This window comes from Ambystoma mexicanum, chromosome 11 (assembly GCF_040938575.1).
Source record: "Ambystoma mexicanum isolate Mex_15411 chromosome 11, UKY_AmexF1_1, whole genome shotgun sequence".
NCBI classification, from domain to species: Eukaryota; Metazoa; Chordata; class Amphibia; order Caudata; family Ambystomatidae; genus Ambystoma; species Ambystoma mexicanum.
The window spans coordinates 223655678-223679049 of record NC_090934.1 but is presented as its reverse complement, the minus strand read 5'-3'; the positions used below and the strand labels follow the sequence as shown (position 1 = coordinate 223679049).

Below are 23372 nucleotides of genomic sequence, written 5' to 3'. Positions count from 1 at the left end.
TAAGGGACCTTGATGTTAATTACGCCACCGTAATTTACGGTGGCGTAATTGACGCCTTCCCCACTCCCATTATGCCCTATGGGGCAAGAATGGGAATGGGGAAGGGTAAATGGGGATTGGGGAATTACCGCCCCGCCAACCTTGGAATGGGGCGGTAATTCCGCCAACCACCAAGGCGCTGCCGGTCCGGGTACGGCGTCAACCAAGGCGTTAATAGCGCCATTGGTTAGCGCCGTACTCGGAATGAGGCCCAATGACTATGTTGTAATTTCCTTATGGTAATATTGAAGTTGAAGTTCATGTTATTGTTTGCATTAGGAAGGAAGTTGGAGGGCATGTTACGGCGTGAGCCGTCACCCGGTCAGGTGACGGCCGCATCACCGAGCAAATAACAGGGGGCACTTCCACCCAGTAACTTGCATACTTGCCAACCCTACCGATTTAGGCGGTAGGATACCGCTTTTTAAGCAGTCCTACCGCCTACAGATTTTTTGACACCAAATACCGATTTTTTTAGTTAAAAAAAAATGTTTTTACTTTTTTTTTTGCCCACGCCAGCTTGGGGGAGTCTTTCAAGGGCTCCCCCGAGCTGGCGTACCGGAAGAATGCGCGGCATGCAGGCTTTTAATGTCAAAGGCACCCACGGCGGTGGGCTAAAGCGCCCCTCCGCCGCGGGTGCCTTTGGCAAAAGGCACCATTAGCCCCCTACCACGCCAGCTCGGGGGAGTCTTTCAAGGACTTCCCCGAGCTGGCGTAGCGGGAGAAGGCATGGCATGCAGGCTGTTAATGTCAAAGGCACCCACGGCGGTGGGCTAAAAGCGCCCCTCCGCCACGGGTGCCTTTGGCAAAAGGCGCCATTAGCCCCCCACCACGCCAACTCGGGGGAGTCTTTCAAGGACATCCCCGAGCTGGCATAGCGGAAGAAGGCGCGGCATGCAGGCTGTTAATGTCAAAGGCACCCACGGTGGTGGGCTAAAAACGCCCCTCCGTCGCGGGTGCCTTTGGCAAAAGGCGCCATTAGCCCCCCACCACGCCAACTCGGGGGAGTCTTTCAAGGACTTCGCCGAGCCGGCGTAGCGAGAAGGTGCAGCATGCAGGCTTTTAATGTCAAAGGCACCCACGGCGGTGGGCTAAAAGCGCCCCTCCACCGCGGGTGCCTTTGGCCAAAGGCACCATTAGCCCCCACCAGTCAACTCTGGCGAGTCTTTCAAGGGCTTCGCCGAGCCGGCGTAGCGAGAAGGTGCAGCATGCAGGCTTTTAATGTCAAAGGCACCCACGGCGGTGGGCTAAAAGCGCCCCTCCACCGCGGGTGCCTTTGGCCAAAGGCACCATTAGCCCCCACCAGTCAACTCTGGCGAGTCTTTCAAGGGCTCCCCCGAGCTGGCGTGTTGGCAGAAGGCGTGGCAGGCGCCTCATTGTCATTGAATGCACCCACGGCGGCGGGCTCATTCAATGACAATAGGCTGCTGACGCGCCCTATTCCTATCATTACCTCCTCGCCTGACTATTTTTGAAACGTTAAGATTCCTACAGATTTTTGGTCACAGAATGTTGGCATGTATGAACTATGCTCCTGTCATCCATAGCTCTCAACTCACCCGCTTTTGGCGGGTGTCACCCGCCAAGTCCCTCATATGCCCATTCACTTTTATGGGTTCTATAACCTGCCAAAAAGAAAAGTTTTTCACCCGCCTTGGTAACACAAAAGGTTGGGAGCTATGAGTCCCCTTTGCCCAGGCCCGCTACATGCAACAGTCCCTGCGTAAAACAGCAAAAAAAAGACTTGCCCCTGAGGCAATAGAGGTGCTTACTGCTATACTAGTGGGGGAAAAGGGGAGGAAGGATAGGAAAAGTTGTGTTAACTCAGAAGTACTTAGACGAGGAAGATGGACGTGAATGGAATAGGGCTTAGAAGTACTTAGACGAGGAAGATGACGTGAATGGAATAGGGCTTACAAGTACTTAGACGAGGAAGATGGACGTGAATGTAATGGGCTTGCTTTTCGGTATTTCAGTGCCTTGTTTATGTCTAGTCCTGCCTTAGGCGCGGGTGTCAAATCAGCGGTCTATCAGAGAGCGTGGTCTCAGCGAAGTAGCGGGGACTGTCACGTAAAAAAAGGCGAGGCCTTAAAGTGTCAGTGGAGGTCCCAAGTGTTACAAGATCGTACCGTTGTTGGGCAGACCCCCAGAAGGTTACCCCGATGGCGTGCATCTAATAAGAGTAGTCAGAATGGATCGGCGGCCCGGCTCTCTTGTTTTGGGTTCATTCATGATAGGCGTGGTTAACGGCTATATGAGCAAATGTTACCTGTGAGGGGGCGTATTTTTACCTGTGGGCGGATTCATCCCGGAACTGTGATGTCACAATATTTTCATCGTGTAGGCGTGGCGTCGCCTTGAATAGGCGTGGGGTCGTTATGTGTGGGCGGGGCTTTGTTATATAGGCGCGTTTTTATGGACGCAGAGATGTTTAAAATCGGAGTAGTTCTCTGGAAGAGCATAGTTCCATGTGGTGTTTTTTCGTAACACTTGTGGCGACGCGTTCGCTGGGCGTGGCTTAAATGTGGGCGTGGACTCATCGTAGAAGGGCGTTTCTGTCCAAGAACGTGGGTTTGGTTACCCCATACGCGGGCGCGCCCCTTGCACCGTTCCTTCGCCTCAGCCTGAATGGAGTCTGCGGGCAGTTGTTGGCAGGAGGCTCCCTTGGGGGGGCCCAATGGCCCCCCACCGCGTGGGTCCCCGCGCCCCCCGTCAGCCGTCCTGGTGCTGCCAGACTCGGGCCCGGATCCCCCTTCAGTTCGTTGCCTGCAGGAGGCCTGCGCCGGGCTTGGAGGCACTGTGCGCACCTTGCGACGGGGCAGCCTGGAGCTGGGGGGCGCGGGAGGGCTGGAAGACTTCTACAATGCGGGTGAGGGCACTGGGGGTCTGTGGGAGGAGGGTGGGAGTAGGCGCCCTGGAAAGGGCAGCGAGAGTTTTACAATAAACACAGCTGGCATGTTCCTCGTGTCATGTGAGGAACTTTTCCCAGGCCAATGGTAAGCACGTGACATGCTGGGACTAGCGCTCTCTAATGGGTAGCAACGATCTACAATTCCAAGAATGCAACTTGCTGGCTGAATGGTCGAGTGTGGCTCGAGTTGCCACGCTTTACCCCGGCTACTTAGCAAGTGCCCTGTGTGAGTTACAGGTGTGTAAGGATCTGCCATCGGATCAATTAGTGCCACCAGGTGTTCCATGAGTGTTCTTTTCTAAAATGAATTCCATGGACAATTGGGCAATCCTGCTGGGACATATACCATAAGTATAGTGTTATGAATGCATTCTTTTTTTTCCTTCTGTTTAACACAGTTGTACATTTGTATGGTCCCGGAGCTGCCGAGTTTTAGTCGCATAAACCAACTCAAAATCATGATATAAAGATGCGTCTGATATCACAATATGGTCTGCTTGAAATTAACCCTAGAAGTCAACTTTAAAGTTCTGCAGTAAAAAAAAAAATCGACTTCACTCCCTTTAAATGATTATGTGACACGTCTTTATCTCTGCGCTCAACCTTTCATTTGCTTGTTGATTTTCTCTAAAAAATGAATATCAGCCGACCAATTTGAATATGTTTGCCCATTTAATTGGCATAAAATAAACATTAATTTCCTGCTGCTATACAACAAATGAAATGGTACATGTACATGGAACTCCCTCCCGCCCCACCTCCGAATGGAAAATCCGACTATCTTCAGAAAAAACTCAAAACATGTATGTTTAACTGAACCGAACTAGCTTGGAATCCCATGTACAAACCTGACTCGCACATATCTGTAACCATGCCTCTATGCTCACAGCGCCTTAACGCCTTTGGGTTTTCGTGCACTCTACAAATGTAATACATACAATTAAATATGTGCAGCCTTTAAACAACATATGAAATAGTCTTGCAAGAAATGGTACCCAATGCATTGTCCTGTGGTTCGTATTGACAAACTTCCTCTAGTGTTTTAGGGCTGTTGGCTGTTTATTATCAACATGTTTTTTATTTGTGAAGCTAATTAGTTGGATCTTTATTTTTGGAAAAAGGATGTTGTGGAAGAATTTGATGGAAGTTTGCTTATAGAGTAGCAGTTGCTGAATAAGGTTCTCTTAAACTTTTATTAAAAAAAAACTAAGATTTCTTTTTGTGAGGCTTCTATCATAGTTTGGGACAGAAAAGCAGACCATGAGCCTCATTACGAGTTTGTCGGTCTGGTAACAACGGTGCCGGTAAGCTACCGGCACCATTGTTACTGGACTGGCACACTCCGAGGTCTGTGGGCGGGTGCCATCCCGCCTGCCAGTTCTGACCATGCGACCGGAACGGCACCTGCTCACTGACTTTGATGGAAGCACCGGCACTGTTGCACACAGTGCCAGTGCTTTCGTCCTCCCCATTCCCATTGAATCCTAGGGGAATGGGAAGTTACTTTTTCCGGCGCCTGGCTCCTGGGACCAATGGGGCTGTAATGCCCTGGTAATTCCCCAAAGCCAGGTGCCGGAAAAAAACATGACTCCAGCGGCAGAAAACGGCACAGCTACCGTCGGAGTTGTAATGAGGCCCCATAGCAGGGCCTGAACTTTTGTCACAACAGGCATTGATAGTTGCCTCACTGAGAAACATCTTTGTTTCATATAAAGGTTTAAGATAATCTTATTGGTGACTGCTACTATATAGTGCATGTTATATTTGTATAGCTCAGTATTCATGATATAGAGCAAATATGCAAACCTATTTAAGTCTGCTGTTAATAATTGATAGACTTTTTTTAAATAGAAAATGAAACGTTGGGCACAGAGGTAAAGGCTTATTTTCTAACGTTCAGTCATGATGGTTGGGGGATACCAAGAACCCCTTTTTTAAGCTATAACCATAGCCAAACCCCACAAAGTTTGTTTTCAATCTAGCCAGAACGTCTATATAAATCAATTTTTAAGCAAGAATTTAAATTTTACATCTGATTTACCAAATTTTGATTACTGTGAGGCTGTTATTAAAATAGAATATTAACTCTTGTTACCACCCTAAGCATTTTGCTACTCTATAGACCACCCCCGACGTCCCTGAAATTCGAGGAACAACTATTAGCCTTTTTGGGCAGTGTTTCTAAACAGCCACAGACCCTTATAATTTTAGGCGATTTTTAACTTCTGGGCCAATAACGCTTTGGACCATGATGCAGCCTCTATACTAAAAATCCTTCAATCTGTTGGATTTTATCAGCATGTTGACTTTACAACTCGCAAGGCTGGTAATATTCTGGATTGGATTCAATCTAAAAATCAAAAGGTATCTTCGATTTCAATAGACAATTGCATCTGGTCAGGTCATCACTCCTTCGAGGTGTCTTTTCCTCACCTCCTTAATAAAAACCCTTCAGCTGATTATACCATCTACTCCTACTAGAAACTTCAGAAAGGTGACACAAACGGCTTTTTTAATACCGTAGTTAGCCCACTTTTACCCTCCCTGGAAGACAAGATCCCATGTGAGGAGTTTATTCATCTTAGTACCGTTGAGAAATGTGACTTAGAAGAAAATCTGCCAAACACAATCAATGGTACTCATCAGATGTTCTAAGCCCCAGACCAGATAAGGGTAAAGCATAACGTTTCTGGCGGAAACACCCCTCTAGTGTTAATCTGGTAGCATATAAAGATGCAGTCACCCTGTTTAAGTCTACAGTCTTTAAAGCCAAAGAAACAAGTTTTAATGCCAGGATTGAAATGGCCAAATTAAGGCCTAAAGAACTATTCTCAGTCCGATGGGAATGAAATGGGACTAAGGTTGAATCTTCAATTGCCATCGATGATGACTGGTGTCGGCGCACTCAAGATGTTGTTACCCAAAAAACATTAGAACATCAGCAATGTATTTTAGCTCAAGTGTAAACAGCCTCGCTTATGGATGATGTGATGCTTTCCTCTAGTAATAGGAGCGATCCTGTTACCTCTCTATGTTTAAAGAAGTATCGGAAAAAGAGGTCATGGACATTATACAGAAGATGAAACCTACATCATGTAATGGGGACATCTTTCCCGCTGCACTGTTCAAGGACTTCTCTATGTCCCTTATACCACGGGTCACCAGATGTATTAACTGGTCTTTTCAGGAAGCCCTCGTTCCGGATAACATCAAAGGGGCTTGGATCGCTCCCCTGTTTTATATATAAAAAAAGAGCTTCTTGATCCAACTGAAGCAGGAAACTATAGGCCTATCACAAATGTTCCGTTTGTGTTACAAATACTCTATAACATAGCAGTCAATATCAAACCTTTATTGAGCAACAAGATATTCTCGCGTCACAACAGTCTGGATTTCGTGCTAACCATAGTACGGAGACCGCACTTTTGGATCTAAAATCCAAAATCTCAGGCATAATTGAGAAGGGCAGTATGGCATTACTCCTCCTATTAGACCTTTCTGTCGTGTTCCATTTAGTCGATCATGTCCTTCTGACGGACAGACTAATCAAGGTGGGTAAATGTGCGCCGTCAGCGGCCGCATGGTTTAAATCATTTCTTGCACCAAGAACTGCAAATGCGGTTAAAGGGAATGCTCGATCACGAATAACTTCTCTCACCTGTGGGGTCCCACAGAGATCGTGTTTGCTGCTGTTGCTCTTTAATGTATACTCTAGACCTTTATGTGATCTCCTGGCTGCTTCTCTGGGGGTACAGTACGCAAATAATGCGGACGATACCCAGATTGGGATTGAACTGTCCAGCTCCTACACCTTTTGACTCAGAAAGAGTCAATGAAGTCTTTTTGGCCATACAATTCTGGATGGCTGTGAACTCTCTGGCTTTGAACAACGCCAACACAGAGCTGCTCATTCTTGGCACTCAACAAAAGTTGAAAAAACTTGACTCCCAATATAAAAGCTTCAATGTTGCTGGTAATGAAATAGAAGTTTCTGATTCTGTTAAACCCTGGGAGTTATTTGTTACTCTCATTTAAATTTTAAACCGCATGTGTCTCATCTTAAATTCTCCTGTTACTATTATATTCACCTGCTGTGGCAGATTCACCTCTATCTTTCTGAAGCAAATGGAGCCCTGATTGCTGCTGCCATTGTTGGCATGAAGTTAGATTACTGCAATAGCTTTTTGGTAGGAACCTCCCAAACTAAACTGCAGGTTACATAAAACGGAGTACGGGCTGTCTGTGTTTTGAGGTGTCAATCTTAGGTATCTGTGACACAGAGAAAATTACACAGGCTCCCTGTGGCCCAAAGAAACCAGTTCAAGGGCCTGGTCATGATTTTTGAGTGTCTTTCTGGAGCACCCCCTCAGCCCCACCCATCTCTCTTCCACAGTCAATAAGACTCTGTTTAAACAAACCTTACATTCATACAACAATATTAGACTCCTTCAACTGAGAGTTCTTCTAAAAAGAGAAATGGTAGTACTAAGTGTAATGCCTGGGCATCAGGTTTGTGGAAAGCCCTCCCTTCCGGACCTCAGAGATTGCGCATCTATTGCTCCATTCAAGAAGCATCTCAAAACGTTCTTGTTTGATAGAAGTATTGGTTAACTCTCATGTCCTTGCCTCTACCCTGCACCACCTTCCTGGATGATTCTTTGTTTTTGTGTTTTGTGAGCGCCATGGGCCTTTGTGTGCGCTATATAAAAATTAGATAGATAGAAGGGAGTAGCGTGTCCCATTGGTTAATTTTCTTGCTATTGTTCCCTTTGTGAACTTCCCTTTGTTTATTTTATGGTATATGTGTTCTTGCAGCTGGGTGAGGGTTGCTCAATCAGATGGCTGGAAATGCAGGCATGAATTGCCACCAGCCAACCACGTCCCTGTTGCTGCTATGTTTTATACAGCTTTGAGCCCCCTCAGGCTCACACTATATCCTACTTTGCTTGGGCCTACCTAGGATTGGAGCTGCGTGTCATTACCTGCTCTATTCGGCCACGTTGGTGACAACTATATTGTTCCTTTGTAAGGTGCCCACTGCGAGAACATTTGCTGTGTGGTGCCCCAAGGGGAGGGACACAAGAAGGATGTTCATTCTAGGACCTTGGTGCATTTCAAATTAGTCAACCGTGAAGTGCAAAGTTTCGTTATTTAAATTATGGACATGTTGAGAAAGGGTAGGATATTTGTGTGCATATGCAAGTGGACGTTCAATGTTGAGTAAAGGAGAAATTCCAATCAAAGTTGAAACACATTTTTTTTTGCCAGTAGAGACGGGGATGGTGCAGACCCCACCGGGGGGTATGGGGGTCGAACGGAATTAGGGAAGGGATAGAAGAGCCAACGTGTTCTGCATAGTACATGAATAATAATCCTATACATTTAACCACTATTGAGAATGGCTAGTATGATATGATGGGTTATTTATAACACGCTTAATACCCAGAGGTTTCTAAGAGCGGACCCTGGGATCGAACCTGTGGTGATTCGTGGCGTCTTGCTTCCAAGGCGAGCACGTTGCCTCCCGAGACTAGTAAAGTTTACTAGTAACAGGGAGCATTGCAGGTCTGTTGAGAAGTGCATGTGGTGTTTATACAGCCTTCTGTTTCTGTATATCCTTAAAGACTGTGATAGTGTTTTGTTTATATACCACTTGCTTCCATTGTTTTTGCTGCTATACAATGTGTTGCTGAGTCCACGCGGCCGAGGTTTTTAAAGATTTTTTTTTATTTACATGTTTATTCATTTTAAATATAATACAACATAAGAAGCATAACCAATACATGAACATAAAAGCCAGGATCATCACATATGATTATACGCACCTTATACAGAGGAAAAATTACAGAATCAAGTTTTGAATTCATGATCTTTAGGCTGAACACAGATTACCCCCACCCGCCCAATTGAGGATTGAACTACCTGGTTGGCTAAGACATGTTCTCTCTAATTGAGCTCAGTGAACTTTACCAGTGTTCTGGCTAGTGCCCTCCGCCACTCCTTCAGTGAAAAATGGAAGAGGGGAAGAATTTGGATGGAGAGAGTGCTGATATGGTCACGGTTTCCTAATGTCTCCTGTTGCCCTTTCAGGGAATTGGTCGAGAGACTAAATTCTTAATCTCCAAGAGCACACATGTTGGTGTTTACATCGTTTAGGGATACACATTGGAGCCGTTGAAACTGTTATCCCCACGTTCTGCAGTGCATTGTCCTGCATTTAGTTCCCTGCGCTGGACCTTTTGTACGAATAGTTTGTTTGTTATTTACTGTACTTAAGCCAACCCGGCAAACGATCAGTTGGTCTGCGTTGTCAATCTAGATTTTTTTTTTTTATCTGCGCTTTACTTGTTTCTCGTTGAGTTGTACTGGAGCCATAACCGGCCGTTATCATTTCTTTACGAATCTCTTACAAACTCGTTTGCTAAAAGTGCTCGAGGGCATAGGCCAGACAATAGAACGGATTGAACTCAATTTGGATGCCGCATTATTGTGGTTTGTGTAGATTTGAGAAGGACGGTCAGATTAGACACAATCTCTGTAAAACCACAACCTCTCTACATGTTACTTCTCATGTATAGATCAATGAGGCACCCACTCTATGCCTAGGTGTGAGGCGTAGGGTAAACTGGTTGCATGTGTGGTGTTAGTCACAGTGACTGTCAAAATATATTTTTCAAAAATAAAGCATAAAAATGTTAAAAATTCGAAAGGGAGGGTTGTTTTTTGATTATGTCTTTATTTTGCAGCACAAGTAATAGTGGGGCAGTATTTTCTTTGGTATGTAATGTTTTAGAAACGTTTTCTTTTTGCGGCTTTACTGAGCTTTGGACCAATTCCTTCAGGTTATTTATTTGCGGTTGATATATGTTGACTTGGGGAGTGGGGGCGTGGATTGGCTTTAGTTGAGGCACAGCCTTGATAGGTGGTGGAGGAATTCTTGGACTTGTTTTTCAAAGTGATTATATTGACTTAAAACAAGTTTACATCTGTTGACGTCAAACGTTGTAAATGGGACTGATACTGACCCTGCTTACGCAATCCAAGACGTTTGAAAGAGTCTGGATGGTAAGGTACAACACAAATCAACAACAAAGTATTTCTCTGAGATCGTGGTGTACTTAGTCCAGGTGAAACAAGATGTGGGGGGCAAGGGCACATTTTAGTAGATGGTTTTTGAGCACACTGATCTGGGACTCTTGCTTAAACCCTCTACGCCACATTTCATCATTGTGCCCATCCCCTCTCATGTACTGCGCTCTCTTGCTTCACATCTAGGTTTTTCCTATAGTACACTTGTCCATATCCTAGGGACCCTTTGTGGCGAATCAACTTCCGGGGGCAACAGTGGTCCAGGGATCGATATCAGTTTCTAAACCATCAATCAGCCCCACACCTCAATTACACTAGAAGGGATCTGAACAGGCTGGAAAAGCAAGCAAATTATAAACCTCCTTGTCCAATTTTGGTAACATGGATGGAACGGCAGGCTTATTTCCGAAGGTCGTGGATCGTTCGTTGGTCTCAAAACAGTGAGAATACAATTTACCCAATGATGAAAGGGACTGTCCAGTCAAGGTTCTATACAAGATATACTTTATTATTATCACAACACAGTTCTAGCAACACTACGAAATACAATCCACCCTCCAAAGGAATGCATAGGACAGACATCGCTATGGTTCAAGGATACATGGCTTCAGCACAAAGGGAGCAATGGGTCTTAAAATGTCTCCTGAGGCCTTCGGAGAAGGACCAGGGAGACAGAACCACACCTTGAAACACTTGTGTATAGGCGCGTTACAAATACCATATCAGGCGCGTTACAAATACCATATCATATCAATGTACCTTGTGCTTGTAGATGTTCTTGGTGCTCGACTGAGTTAAGTCGGCTTTAGTGCGCTTTGCAGACTTCTGTGTCAGAGTTCAAGACGGGAGACAACTACAGGTATCAGGCAGCAAACAGTTCAGTGAACGAAGCTGGACGGACGGCTGCAGGCTGGCCTACACAACAGCTCAGGGCTAGGAATTGTTGGCTCAGTGCTGGCCGGTTCTGAAGCACTGGTCGAGACATCTTTGATGCCTTTAAGCGACTGCGGTGTAACAGTCAGCGTTGAAGTCGATTGCAGCTTGAGGGACTCTACTGGCTGGAAAATGTCCTTTTAAGGCGGATGTCGATAGATGCTCAATGGTGCACTTCTCCTAGCTTCTTCACTGGGCTTGTGTCGTCCTTTAAGGTGAATGGTTCAAAGCTGGGGAGTGTGTTTCAGGCAGCTGCCTTGTCCTTGGTTTCGGGTTCAGAGACTGGCACTTCCCACCCAGGGAGCTTGCTGCAGAGACTAGCAGGGCACGCTGTGTGCTGGCTGGGTACCGGTTCAGGAGCTGCTAGAGGGTCCTCTGGATTCGTTATCTCCCTATGTTCCCTGGAAGATGTTTTGGGGAGGGGTCTTGCTTCCCTCTTGGAGTTCCTGGCCTTCCTTCACTGGTGGAAGATGTAGGGCAGACTGTACCTTCAGCTAGGGTCCAATGATGAGCCTTCCTTCTGCTTTTGGAGAAGCCTTGAGATGATCTGCCAAAAGAGTGCCTTTGCCCTCTTTTAAAGCCTAATGGACCACAGGGATTGGTGTAGGCTTAGCCTTAATGATCCTATCCTGGGTCCCCACCAAAAATCTCCGGTATGCGTGAGGTCATAACAAGAGTGATTTGCAACAGAAAATGTAAAAGGGTGAAAACATGTACCACCCATCTTCCTGTCTTCTGTGGATCAAAGGGTGTCTCTGGTTAATGGAGCGCTCTGTGGTTCCTGATTTAAAGTGGCAGGTCCCCCTTTAAGCTGCAGGGAGACCAGACTCTCTGGCTTCTGCAAATCAAATTCTCGCACCATATGAATGGGATCTCACTGTGGGGTGGACTACTGTAAACACGCAGTCCCAGGCATGACTACTTGCTGTTAATCGATACTGAGGGCAGGTGCTGGCTTTAGGTTGACACAGTGCATATGAAAGGTTGTCAGGTTTTCCTGTCTCCTTTAGTTAACCTCTGCAAGTGCATTCTAATCATATGTTAATCGCTGCCACCATCTGCAGGGCTGAACAAAAGAGCAGGGCAGATCCATGTAGCCTTCGTTAATCAAGCTGGCCATGCCAGGGGGAATATACACATAGACCCGTTTACTCTGGGTGGACACAGCCAGCCCGCCCTGTCATATTTAGTTGATATGACAGCCAGGCGTATACCATGTCATCTCAGAAGGGGGAGGGTCAAACCTTCCCCCTGCCATGGCCAGCCTAATTAACTAATTAAAGCGCCATAGCTCTGCCATGTCCATTTGTTGAGTGGTGTAGCTGGTGGCAGCATTCATTAGATAATTCAAACGGGCCCACATGGGACCTGGCTGCAGAGGATAACAAAGGAGACAAGACACCCCAACACCCTTTCATATGCACTGTGCCAACCTAATTCCAGCTCCCGCCCTCAGTATCGATTGACAGTGCAATATCATGCCTGGGACTGTGTTCACAGTAGTTGTCCGCGCAGGGAGACCCCACTCAGAATGTACAAGTAAGTGGATGGAGCCAGAAAGTCTGGTCTCGCCCCCAGCGTCAAGGGATACCTGCAGCTTTAATCGGGAGCCACAGAGAGCTCACGTAACCAGAGGGACCCTTTGATCCACAACAGACAGGAAGATGGGTGGGACTTAGCGGTACATGTTTTCACCCTTTTACCTTTTTTGTTGCAAAGCACTCTGGTTATGACCTCACGCATACAGGAGATTGTTTTGGGGGACCCAGATTTGGCTAATAAAGGTAGGCTTCGCCTACACCAATCCCTGTGTTCCATTTGGCTATGAAAGAGGGGCTCAGCCCTCTTTTGACAGATCTGAAAGCTTCACCAGAAACAGAAGAACTCCTCATTGGACCCTGGCTAAAGGTACAGTTATCTCTTCCCTAAACATCTCCCAGGTAACAGAGGGAGATACTGAATCCAGAGATCCCTCCAGCCTCCAGCAGCTCCAGAACCGATACCCAGCCAGCACACAGTGTGCCCTGCTAGGCTCTGCAGCACGCTTCCTAGGTGGGAAGTGTCAGAGTTTCTGAAGCAAATGAAGGACAAGGCAGCGGCCTGCAACACTCTCCTCGGCTTTGAGCCGTCTGCCTTAAAGGACGACACAAGCCCAGTAAAGAAGCTAGGAGGAGTGCATCAACGAGCATCTACCAACATCCGCCTCATAGGGCATTTTCAAGCTGCAACTGACTGCACCACTGACTGTTGTTAAAAGCCGTCAGACGCCTCAACCTGTGCTTCAGAATCACCGACCAGCGCTGAGACGATTCCTGACCCAGAGCCGCTGCTTAGGCCAGCTTGCAGCCGCCCGTCCAGTTTCGCTTGCCGAACTGCCAGCCGCCTGAAGCCTGCAGCTGTCTCCTGTCTTGAGCTCTATCGCAGAAGCCGCGAAGCGCCCTGAAACTGACCCAACACTGTCGAGCACGAAGAACTCCAACATGTACAAGGTACATTGTGGTTCTGTCCCCGTGGTCCTTCTCCGAAGGGCCCTAGTGACCTTTTACGACCCATGGGTCCCTTTGTGTGGAAACCAAGTACTCTTAACTATTGCGATATTTACTATACCGACCACCCTCCTGTCGTATCCAGAGTGCATCCCTTTTCTTTCTTTGGAACTGTTTGTCCTCTGCATTCCGAAATAGGGTGGTTTGTATTTCGTGGTGTGCACGAACTGTCTGTTGTGATAATAAAGTAGATCTTTTTATACAAACTTGATGGGACAGTCCCTTTTTTATCAATGGGTAATTATTGTCTCTTCGCTGTTGCAACTAATCAATGATCCACAACCTTTCAGAGCTAAGCCTGCCGTTCCGTCCATGTTACCAAAATTGGACAAGGTGGTTAATAATTTTCTTTTATTTCCAATCTGTTTGGATCCCTTCTGGTGTACTAGAGGTGTGGGGCTGCTTGGTTTAGAAACCGATATTCATCCCTGGACCGCTGATACCCCGAAAGTTGATTGGTCACAATGCATTATGCAAAGGTTTGCAGCCGTTGAATGACTCCACCTTTCTGTACTTGTCTTTCCCAGTCGAAAGATTACATACCTAAAGAAGAATGTTTCTTTCGGGTGGAGGTGAGCTCAGTAGCCAATTGACTTTGTCTTTAATTCACGTAGCACATGCTGGCTAATTGGTTTCCCTGTAATTATCAGGTCTCTCTGCAATTTTGAGTTAATGTTTTATGTACACATTCGGGCCACCCTGCTTCCCCCCCTTTTAACGCAAAAGAGGTAATTGCAGCACCGTGAGGGACTTTGGCGAGGTGTGGTGTAGGCGATTCCCAGTAAGCCTTAGAACAGAGGGCTTCTCTTCTCTACACATCTGGAACCCAAGAGGAAAGTGACGCATTATGCTCTGTTGGGAGCTTGTACTTTGATGCTCGCCCTCACATGAAGGGTTCTCGGGGCCATCCATCTTTGCAGCCTTTAGAACCATACTTTCAAGGGCGTTTGTGGGCATAGGTACTCAGAGGGCCATGGTTTGTGGCCCCATCAAAGAAACAGTGGTGCACTGGTGAACTTTGGCATTGCCAGATGCAGCAGTGTCTCCAGGTGCCTCGAAGCAGCTGGGAGGCAGCGTGTTTGTGTTGCAGTGTTATGAATCTCCCTCGCTTGCAAAGGTGGCCCTGGAACCAGGTTACACATTATCACTTGGCTTTCTTAGCCTTTGTTGTAAAAGGGTTCACATTGCTGGAAAATGTTTAGCTCCTGTTTGTAGCCTAGGAGAGCCCGATAGCCTGGCACCAACTGCTACCAGGAGCTAACTTAGCTCCCCAGGCCAGGGCATTTATCGTATGTGACTTAAATTGTGTATTTGGGAATGCGTATAAAGAAGCACGAGGGCTCATCTAGAAGACCTTTAAAGGCAGAATATATCGCACAGGAACGCTGAACACTATGAAAATGGCAGCAGTGGGCCACTCAGGCGGACGTTAGATGTGCAGCTCACCGTGCACTACCTAGCTGCTGATGCCCGATACTCGGGATCCGGTTTTAGCTCTTGCTCATCAAATCTTAATTTCCGAATTCGAACCCTGTTAGAAGGGTCATCGCGTTGCAGGGCTGCACGGCTCTGCACGCACCGATCCTGCCTCTCGTGCTGGCCACACTCCTGCTATGAAACCCCTGGGCCGAGCTCTCGTGTCCTCCTCTCTGGTTATTTTTCCACTCCTTGGCACGTTTCGTTACTCTGTGGCCGCCCCTCCCCCTCTCTCGTGGGTAGATCTTAGATATGTATGGTATCCCCCTGGGGCAGATTTGTGAGCTCCGTCCCCTCGCCGCCCCTTAAGATCCGCTGAGTCCGCGGGCGGCAGGACTCTGCTCAGGCCCGGACTGGCCACCCACAGATCGCCTCGGTAACAGAGTCCGCAGTGCTGTTGGCTATTCACGGCAAAGCTTCGCCCCCCAACCCCCTCCCTGCACGACTGCGTTCGCTATACACCCCAGAACTTAACTGATTTCAGAGCCTGTCGATTTTCAACCTTTTTTTTTTTTAGCACTGGTTTTCCCTAGAATATTTTTAATTGGTATTATATTGCTTTTTGGTACACAATCTCCATACCGTGTTGCCACATTTTGCACACTCCACAGAGCAGGTGCACCCCCTGGAGTCGGCGAAGACGCTCTGGCCGGAAAAAGCACTAAGTCGGGCGGGGGAGTGGGGAATGGCAGGGCGGTCGATGGTAGGCGAGTGTGTTGAAATGAAGGTAACCCATCGTTCTTAAAATTCTACACAGTAAATTAATGTAACGGATCCCAATTTAGATTTGAGACGCGTATTGTCAGGAATCCGAAATGGCCAGCACTGGCATAATGCCACATTATTATTATGTTTGTCAGGCTTTTAAGCTGACCAGAGTCCCAGACCTCTCAAAGTGTGGTTATTGGCCTTGATATACTATGATATGCCCCAAAAATTCATTTTGGTTCTTCTGTAAGGCACAGACCCATCTGCATTCGGGCACTAAGAATATTCCCGACAGAAAGACCCACAGTGAGATTCAAGTAAAAAGAAAGGCCATACAACGACTATTGGAAAGGCAGAAATGTATCTGTGGGCGCATCATGTAAGCGGCATCCAGGGCCCTCCCAATGCCCCCCCCCCTTCATACCACCATGCCCAATCTACTCCATCGGAGATGGTCCTGGGTTTCTTCTGTATAGAAATAAGCATGTTTATAGTTGGAATGATGTCCATCAGCGGGCAAAGGTAGATATTAAACAAAGGTGGGAAGCCAACTGGGTCACAGCATATAAAGCTGAAGCCAGTAGAGATCGAATGGCTCTAATCGAATTGTTGTGCTGGTTAGAGACTAATGGAAGCAGTCTCATCCTCCTGAATCGTTAATTTCTTTATTTATTTTTATAAGTAAAGATTCACAAACACCGCTCCTGGCTACCCTCGCCACAACCATCGACCTCTCTCCATTCTAGAATTTCCACCCCTTCACCAGGTTGAGGGCAGCCTAGAGCTTCGAATTCCTGTATCTTTCTTTATCCATATGCATACCACAATGCCTGTATCTTTCCTTTTTCATATCTATATGTAGAACACACTTTCTTTCCTTTCGCCGGCTAGTCGCTAATATTGCGTTCCTCTGACGCATCACATTGTGCATTCCCTTACTGTCTCACATGTAGGATGTTTTAACTGGGCAATATCCTATTCAGGGAAATTTCCACCCACCCAAATCATGTACGCACAATTCTCCATTATTTAATAACATTCTTTCTATGATTCTGGGACCCCAATTTAATAAAATTGCATCCCCATATCTCCCCTCCACTTTTGGGACAAGAACATGCATGGTTGCACAGAAGGTCTATTTATTAACCAAATAGAAATGATTGAATCAGATTACAAATAAACATTGTTTCTTCAAAAAAAGGTACATGGTAAAAAGATAATCCACACACTAGTCACTTTAGAGTCAATGCCACAGATCTGGAACTAGAAACTTTAGTAACACACGCTTCACCATAAGTAGTATTAATTCACCCCGAACATGCATGCATCATAGATTGCATGCATGAGAGTCCAGGAGGAATCTTTTATTTGTGAAAACAAATTAGTTAAAATATCCCTGCCTATCCTCTTCTCGCTACTTCCCCTTTATTCAAAATACCGCCCTCAGCCCCTTTACTCAATAGACAGGTCAGAGTTTCAGCTCAATTGTAACAAACCACTCGACCTTCGGTTTTGTGAATGGGTTGTAAACGAAGAAAACTTACATGGCTACATTCCCTTCAGCGATGTTTCTTTTCAGTTACTCTGGATAATGTACCTTTCTCCCTTTCAATGGTCACCTTGAACAGTGGAAAGAAATGGACAGCAAATAATCACCCTCTCCTTTTTTATCTTGAGCAACCCCACATTAATATCAATATTCTGCTTGATGATATACCCAGGAATTACTTCAATTATCTCTTTTTCTAGGTATGCACATAGTAAGATTACCTTTTCAACCCCCATTAATAGTTCTTTTGTGCTAGACGTCATTGCCAGAGAAAAGGGTTGGGTGGATCTCACTGTATACACATCATGGGACCTAATCTATAAAAAACTTTTTTCCAGAAGCACGTACACTTCCGACATGTTCTCCAAGTTCTTGGGATGCACAATTAATGTATCACTAATTAAAGGGACAGGGATTTCTTGTAGTTCTCTTTTTTAGGATCAGTCCTGTAAGGGAAGGCATGGCATCAAAGTAAGACCGACACAATTGATCACAGTTCAACGGTGTTTATTTAACTGTAAAATGGGTGTGAGAATTGTCTAATCTAAACCTAAATCTAAGATGGGAGCAAGCTACGACCATCAAATAATAAAAATACAGTCCTAGTCAAATAAAAAAAAAAGCCTATACTAAAAAAAAAAAAGCATTGCCAATCCTTACTGCTATGCTACAAAAGAGTGTGGGATAATGTTCACAAGAAAAGAAAAGTGTTCACAAAATGATGTCAGGCTGTTATGGCCGGGGTCTCACTTCCCCATGTTTTTAGCATGGGATAAGTTCGGACTCTCGAGCACAGCACACTCCTGGGCTTTCTCTAGCACATGGTTACAGTTCCTTTTCCAGTATCCGGTCCTTCTGTGCTTAAGTCTCTTCTCATGCAAAGGGTCTTCGCTTCAGAGGGCCTTATACACCAAAACAATAAAACAAAAGTTCCTTCTGGTAATCTTTCTGTGGGGTGAATACCTGTCACCCTTGGATCCCCGTCAGCCGGGCTCCAATCCTTCTCTCAATCGTCAGCCTCCCTCAGTCAGGTTCAGACCAAATGGAGCGCTTGCCGATTGAAACGGAGACCTCCGCAGGGCGATCTCGTCTCGCACGGTCACTCTGTTGACCTACGTGCAATGCTGGCTTTTTACCATCGCATTTAGCATGGCATTCCCCTCAGCCGGGCGCAAATGCCAGTACCACAATAGTAACTAAACGTCTTTAATATGTCAAGGACTTTGGATTGTACAAGGGATTTGACTTGACCCTTGTATGCCCAGCATAACACCATATACAAGCCTTCCCTATGTCCTCTTGGTACTTGTAGTTTCTCATAATGTTCAACCGTCTTTGTTCAGGAGAGGGGTACCAGTCAGAGACCTTCGACCTAGCGCCCACGTGGCGCCGGACCACTCTCACTCTGGTGCCGAGTTTGTTCACAAACTACCTTTGTCTACTTAAGGATGCTACTGCCACCTTGAGTTTTACACTAGCCACTCTTACTATCAGAGGCTTCTGACTCACTGGCTGTGTTGAACCCGCTCTGTTCTTTTCCTGCAAAATTGATGGCCACCACGCTTCTCTGCCCTTGCAATCAGTGCGGGAGGGGCCAAGTACCGCTCACATACGTCTCACCACCTGTCTGCTGCTATTCCTGATCTTGTGTATCTTCCATCAGAGGCTTTGCAGTTCGGGGTTGAAAAGGGCCAGGGCAACCCCCCCTTGACATCCTCTCAGGTCTCGTCACCTTTCTCCTCCGTTTGAACTGCAGTCCTGGAATGGCTGCTTCCTCGTGCGTTCGGCCTTGCTCGGAGTGTGATCTTGTACTCCGCCTTTTATCCCTATGGGGAAGGGAAAGGGTAGTCGGGTGTGTGTAGTTGTGGGTAATTGCCTGACCCTTGTGTTGGGAAATGTCAGGTAAACGGCTCAGGTATTAGTCCGTTGTCGTTCACGCTATGGGAAAGTGTTCGTGTCGGAAAAGGGGGGTAGAATTATTAAGTATCCTACTTGGCAGTATGGGGAAAACCTATTATAGGGAAGGGGATGCTGTGTCTCACCTTCGGTGTCCCACTTCAAGACCCTCCCCCGCTCCCAATCCAGGTGATCCTCTCCCACTGGTCCACCCCAGGAACTAGATCCAATAGAAATGGCCGTGTCCTGGCCACCTGGATGACAGATCTCCGTGGACTAGTGGGTGAGTCACCCTCAGGTTTCGCACACTCCCTGCAAGATTACTTCCCTTTTTAAATGATGCTTGCATCAGAATTTGTTTTGGCTGAATCACAGGAGGGTGGGCACCCTCTTAAGGACTGGTTCAATTCTCCCCCCTCTAGGAGCAGGAGGGGGGATCAGCCAGTCAGATGAGATCAGCTGTTCTCCACAGCCTGTCAGCTTCCTCTTCCACTGAAGAAGGCCTGAGACTATATAACTCCTGGTAGGCCTCACTTACAGTCCCTACCAGTAATCCATTAAAGGGTCCAAAAAGATAGGAAATCTATTCCTTCTCCTTCCTGTTATTATCTATTCTTCTTTCTCCTCATCAGTAAGTGTCCATGAGTGATCTCCTGTGTTTGACCTTTTATAAAACAGAAAACCCCACCTTTTTGAGGTGTGTGTACTTTCCCCAATCTAAATGGTCAATGTATATGATTGGACAATATTCCAAAAGTGACATCGCAGTAGACCTACCCCTCCACAGTTATTGCGGCACATTAATGAAGGAGGCAGTCGGATAGGAGTAACTTCTACACCCAGTTTCGATCCCATTTAATGTGATCATTTCAGGGATTTCTTGCATTAAACATTACCATCTTCTCAAACATTCCATTCCGACTGTGACCCCTACAAGAATCGGCATGCCAGATTTCTTTCTGGTACAAATCAATTGATCCAATTCTTATGATTATATCATGAAGAATTTTGTACTTAAAGATGATTTCCTTTACTTCGCTTCTACTATCAAATTATCTTTCCATCACAACATAATGGGCTTGAAACTATGAACGCGGTGATATGACACTTTGACGTGCACCCCTTGTTTGTGACAAAATGCTAATTTGCATATTAAAACTACATTCAAAGTTCGTTTTTGGTCCATATAATGGAGGATGTTTCGACACCCAAATGAGTTATCTAAGAGGTTCGGATTCAGAGATGCAGGCAATATAAACTATTCATTGTACATTAAAAGGGCATTTTCTTTGATACAAAAATATGGTACTGTTCTTCTGCCTAGATACAACAGTATGAGTGTAGGAGTATAGTAATTTTCTATTAAGTCGGGGCTGGAAATCGTCTCTTGTTGGATCAGGCCTGACCCATATGATGTTATGGCCCAGTGCCTGGCTGATGAAAGAGCCTTTGCAATTTGAATATCTCTGTATTTAGGTGTTGGCGCTGTCTCCTTTTGAGAAGTTTTCAGACTTGTAGTCCTGTCAAGTGTTAAATGTTTCCCTTCAGGAAGAGCTGTGAGATGGTGTTGAGAGACTCATCTGAATTGAGGGTAAGTAATAAAATTAACCACTTAAACTTAATGGTGCGGTCTGGGTTTCTTAGCCCATTTGAAGAAGGATCCTTCTCTGCAGTGGGCAGTTTCAAAGAACGTATAATCATGGGAGGGGAACTTACCTGTCCTCCCATCCTTTATGCTGTTGGATGTCTTTGTGAGTTGATAGGATTGCCATTTGTAAGAATTCAGTGCTGACTTCATTTAAAGTTGGTTTCAATCACCATCGCAATTTTTGTGCATATTTTCATAAAACATCAGTTGATATTGCATTGGTTTATCAAACCCCTATCAACAATCCATATTGTGAACATCTGAAGGTTTGCTAATCCTGACTTTTATTTCTGTAGAAGAAAATGAATACACACAGCAGAAAAATTGCAAATCTGTTTTTCTTTCTTTAATTTCTGTTCTCTTTCTCCTCAGGTTAAGCAGTTTTCCATTTATATAAAAATGTCAGATTATTTTCAGGTACTTGAAATGTTTATTGCCATTTTTAAGTGAGTTTTGAATACTGCACTATTAGTTTGCGCGCATTTCCCCCAACTGGTGAGCGCAGGCTGCAGCTTACATATGGTTTTTACAGTAGGCCTTTCTGTGCATCTTTTCTCATGAGTCAAACATACCTTTGAACCACAGCCACCCTCTCCTTATTCTACACTGTATTGTCCTACAGTCTTACAGCATATCCTAAGTCCCGTCTTCTCAGACTATTTGGATTCCCCTTTTTGAACTTCCCTAAGCAGCTTAACCTTTATTGTACTATTATCTGGTATTCTCACATCCTTGCAGCTATTAAAACTATCATGCCTTTTGTAAGCCATCTCCCCACTGTCACATGCTCTCCCTAAAGTTGTCTCATCAGTTGTAGCCCGTGGGTCAAGACTTTCTCCAAATCATTCTTTCACCGAATGACCAGGGGTTGAAATTCATATTGGATAAGCGGGAGCTCGAAGCAGCTTCTGGGTATTTGACATGTATCCGTGAGCAGGAGCTACCACTGTGGACCAAGGAGCACATACAGAGCGTTCTGCAAATCTAAGTGCCACATAAAATTCAAATTTAACATTGTGTTAATTATTTATGACCCCTTGCGCTTCATATATTGTAGAGAGGTGTCCTAATACTTATTTATTGATTATTTATTTTGCTCCCAAATGCACAGTTAATGCCACATAGGTATTTTTGTTCGGCTGAGTTGGCCTGGGCAGCCAAAAATAGCTGTTGGTGTCAATCTAACTAGGCTTTTCTAGGCTACACTCAGGAGTTAAATAGCTCCCAGCTCCCCTACATTTCGAACCCAGGCCAAACTCCTCCCGTACAAACTGCTACCCTGATTGCTTTCATCAACCTGCGATTTAGATGCTCAACACATCAATTACACTTCGAATGATATAAAGGCATTGTATCATGTACAATTCCGTTTTTGCTGTGTAAACTCCTAAATTCTCCATATACCAATTTCGTTTAATTATCTGGAACCAGCTATATTGGAAACCCCTCCCTGCCAAACAAAAACTCAAAAAAAAAAAAAGAATGATGATGCTAGAGTTGATGTCCTTTAGCACATGTGCTGCCGGCCGCTTGGGTAACTGGTCAACAACCACCAGCACATGTGAATTGCATGTCCCAAGAGGCCCGCCAAATCCACAGCTATCTCGTCCATAGGAAACTTGGGAATGGTGGAAATTGTCATGGTAGGTGTTTTGGTACGCAGCACTTGGTCGCTACTTACATATTCTCTGCATTACTCTGTTTTTCTCTACACCCTTATCCATTCTTGGCCACCAAAATCCATACAAATTATACCTTTTGGTCTTATTAATTACTGTGTGTCCTTGATGTCCCAACTCTCCAGCACCTTCATCTCTTAGGGTACTACAAATTCTACAGAAATCATTTTCCACAATGCTGTGTTCATCCTTCACCTTCTTGTATTAATTGACAGAAGGATCAGTGACCTCTGCCGGCCAGCCTTCTCCTACGTAGCTCTTCATCAATCTATACAGATCATCCTCCATACATGCAGCATCCCATTCTTCTTTCTTGACCACCTGATTGACTTGGAACATTTCACAGCCCTCATCCTCTGTATGCACTTCCAACATTTCTGCATCTGACCCACCTCATTCAGGTGTGTCATTTGGTGACCATGCACCCGCCACCACGTTTCTATACCCTTCCACATTCTAACACAAACCTAGCCCTTGCAAACCTGTGAACCATTTCATTATCCTTCTTGGCACCTCGTCTAAACCTCTGCAGCTAAATACAGACACTAAAGAGTTGTAATTCTTTCTAAACCCAAACTCTCTTCCTCAAACACATCGGCAGCCGGTAGGCAAAGCCGGCCCACTCCCATCAAGGCCCAGGACAATAAGGCCAATTCCTGTCTTTGCCTGTCCTCGGCCTTCCTCGCCGTTCGCCCTGACCCCCTGCCGGATTCCTGACCCATTACAACGGTGAACTCAGCCTCGCTCAGGGGGCCAGTGAGTAAACTAACTGCAAATGACTTTTGATAAGACTGTCGCCGTAAGTTTCATATTGCCATTATTGTGCACCCGCGCCTCACTGCACGTTGTATCTGTGCTTGATGATCACCCTACTGTAATTTCCCGCTCCCCTTTGCTC

General features: G+C 45.7%; 1 protein-coding gene across 1 annotated transcript in view; it reads left to right on the top strand.

Moving 5' to 3' along the window:
• Positions 1 to 2567: 2567 nt before the first annotated feature.
• Positions 2568 to 23372, top strand: part of MAP3K6 (mitogen-activated protein kinase kinase kinase 6) — a 1613301-nt gene continuing 1592496 nt past the window's right edge. Inside the window, exon 1 of the mRNA XM_069622894.1 lies at positions 2568 to 2908. Within this exon, the coding sequence (XP_069478995.1) occupies positions 2668 to 2908 (241 nt within the window). The 5' untranslated portion in view covers positions 2568 to 2667. The remainder of the gene's footprint in view (positions 2909 to 23372) is intronic.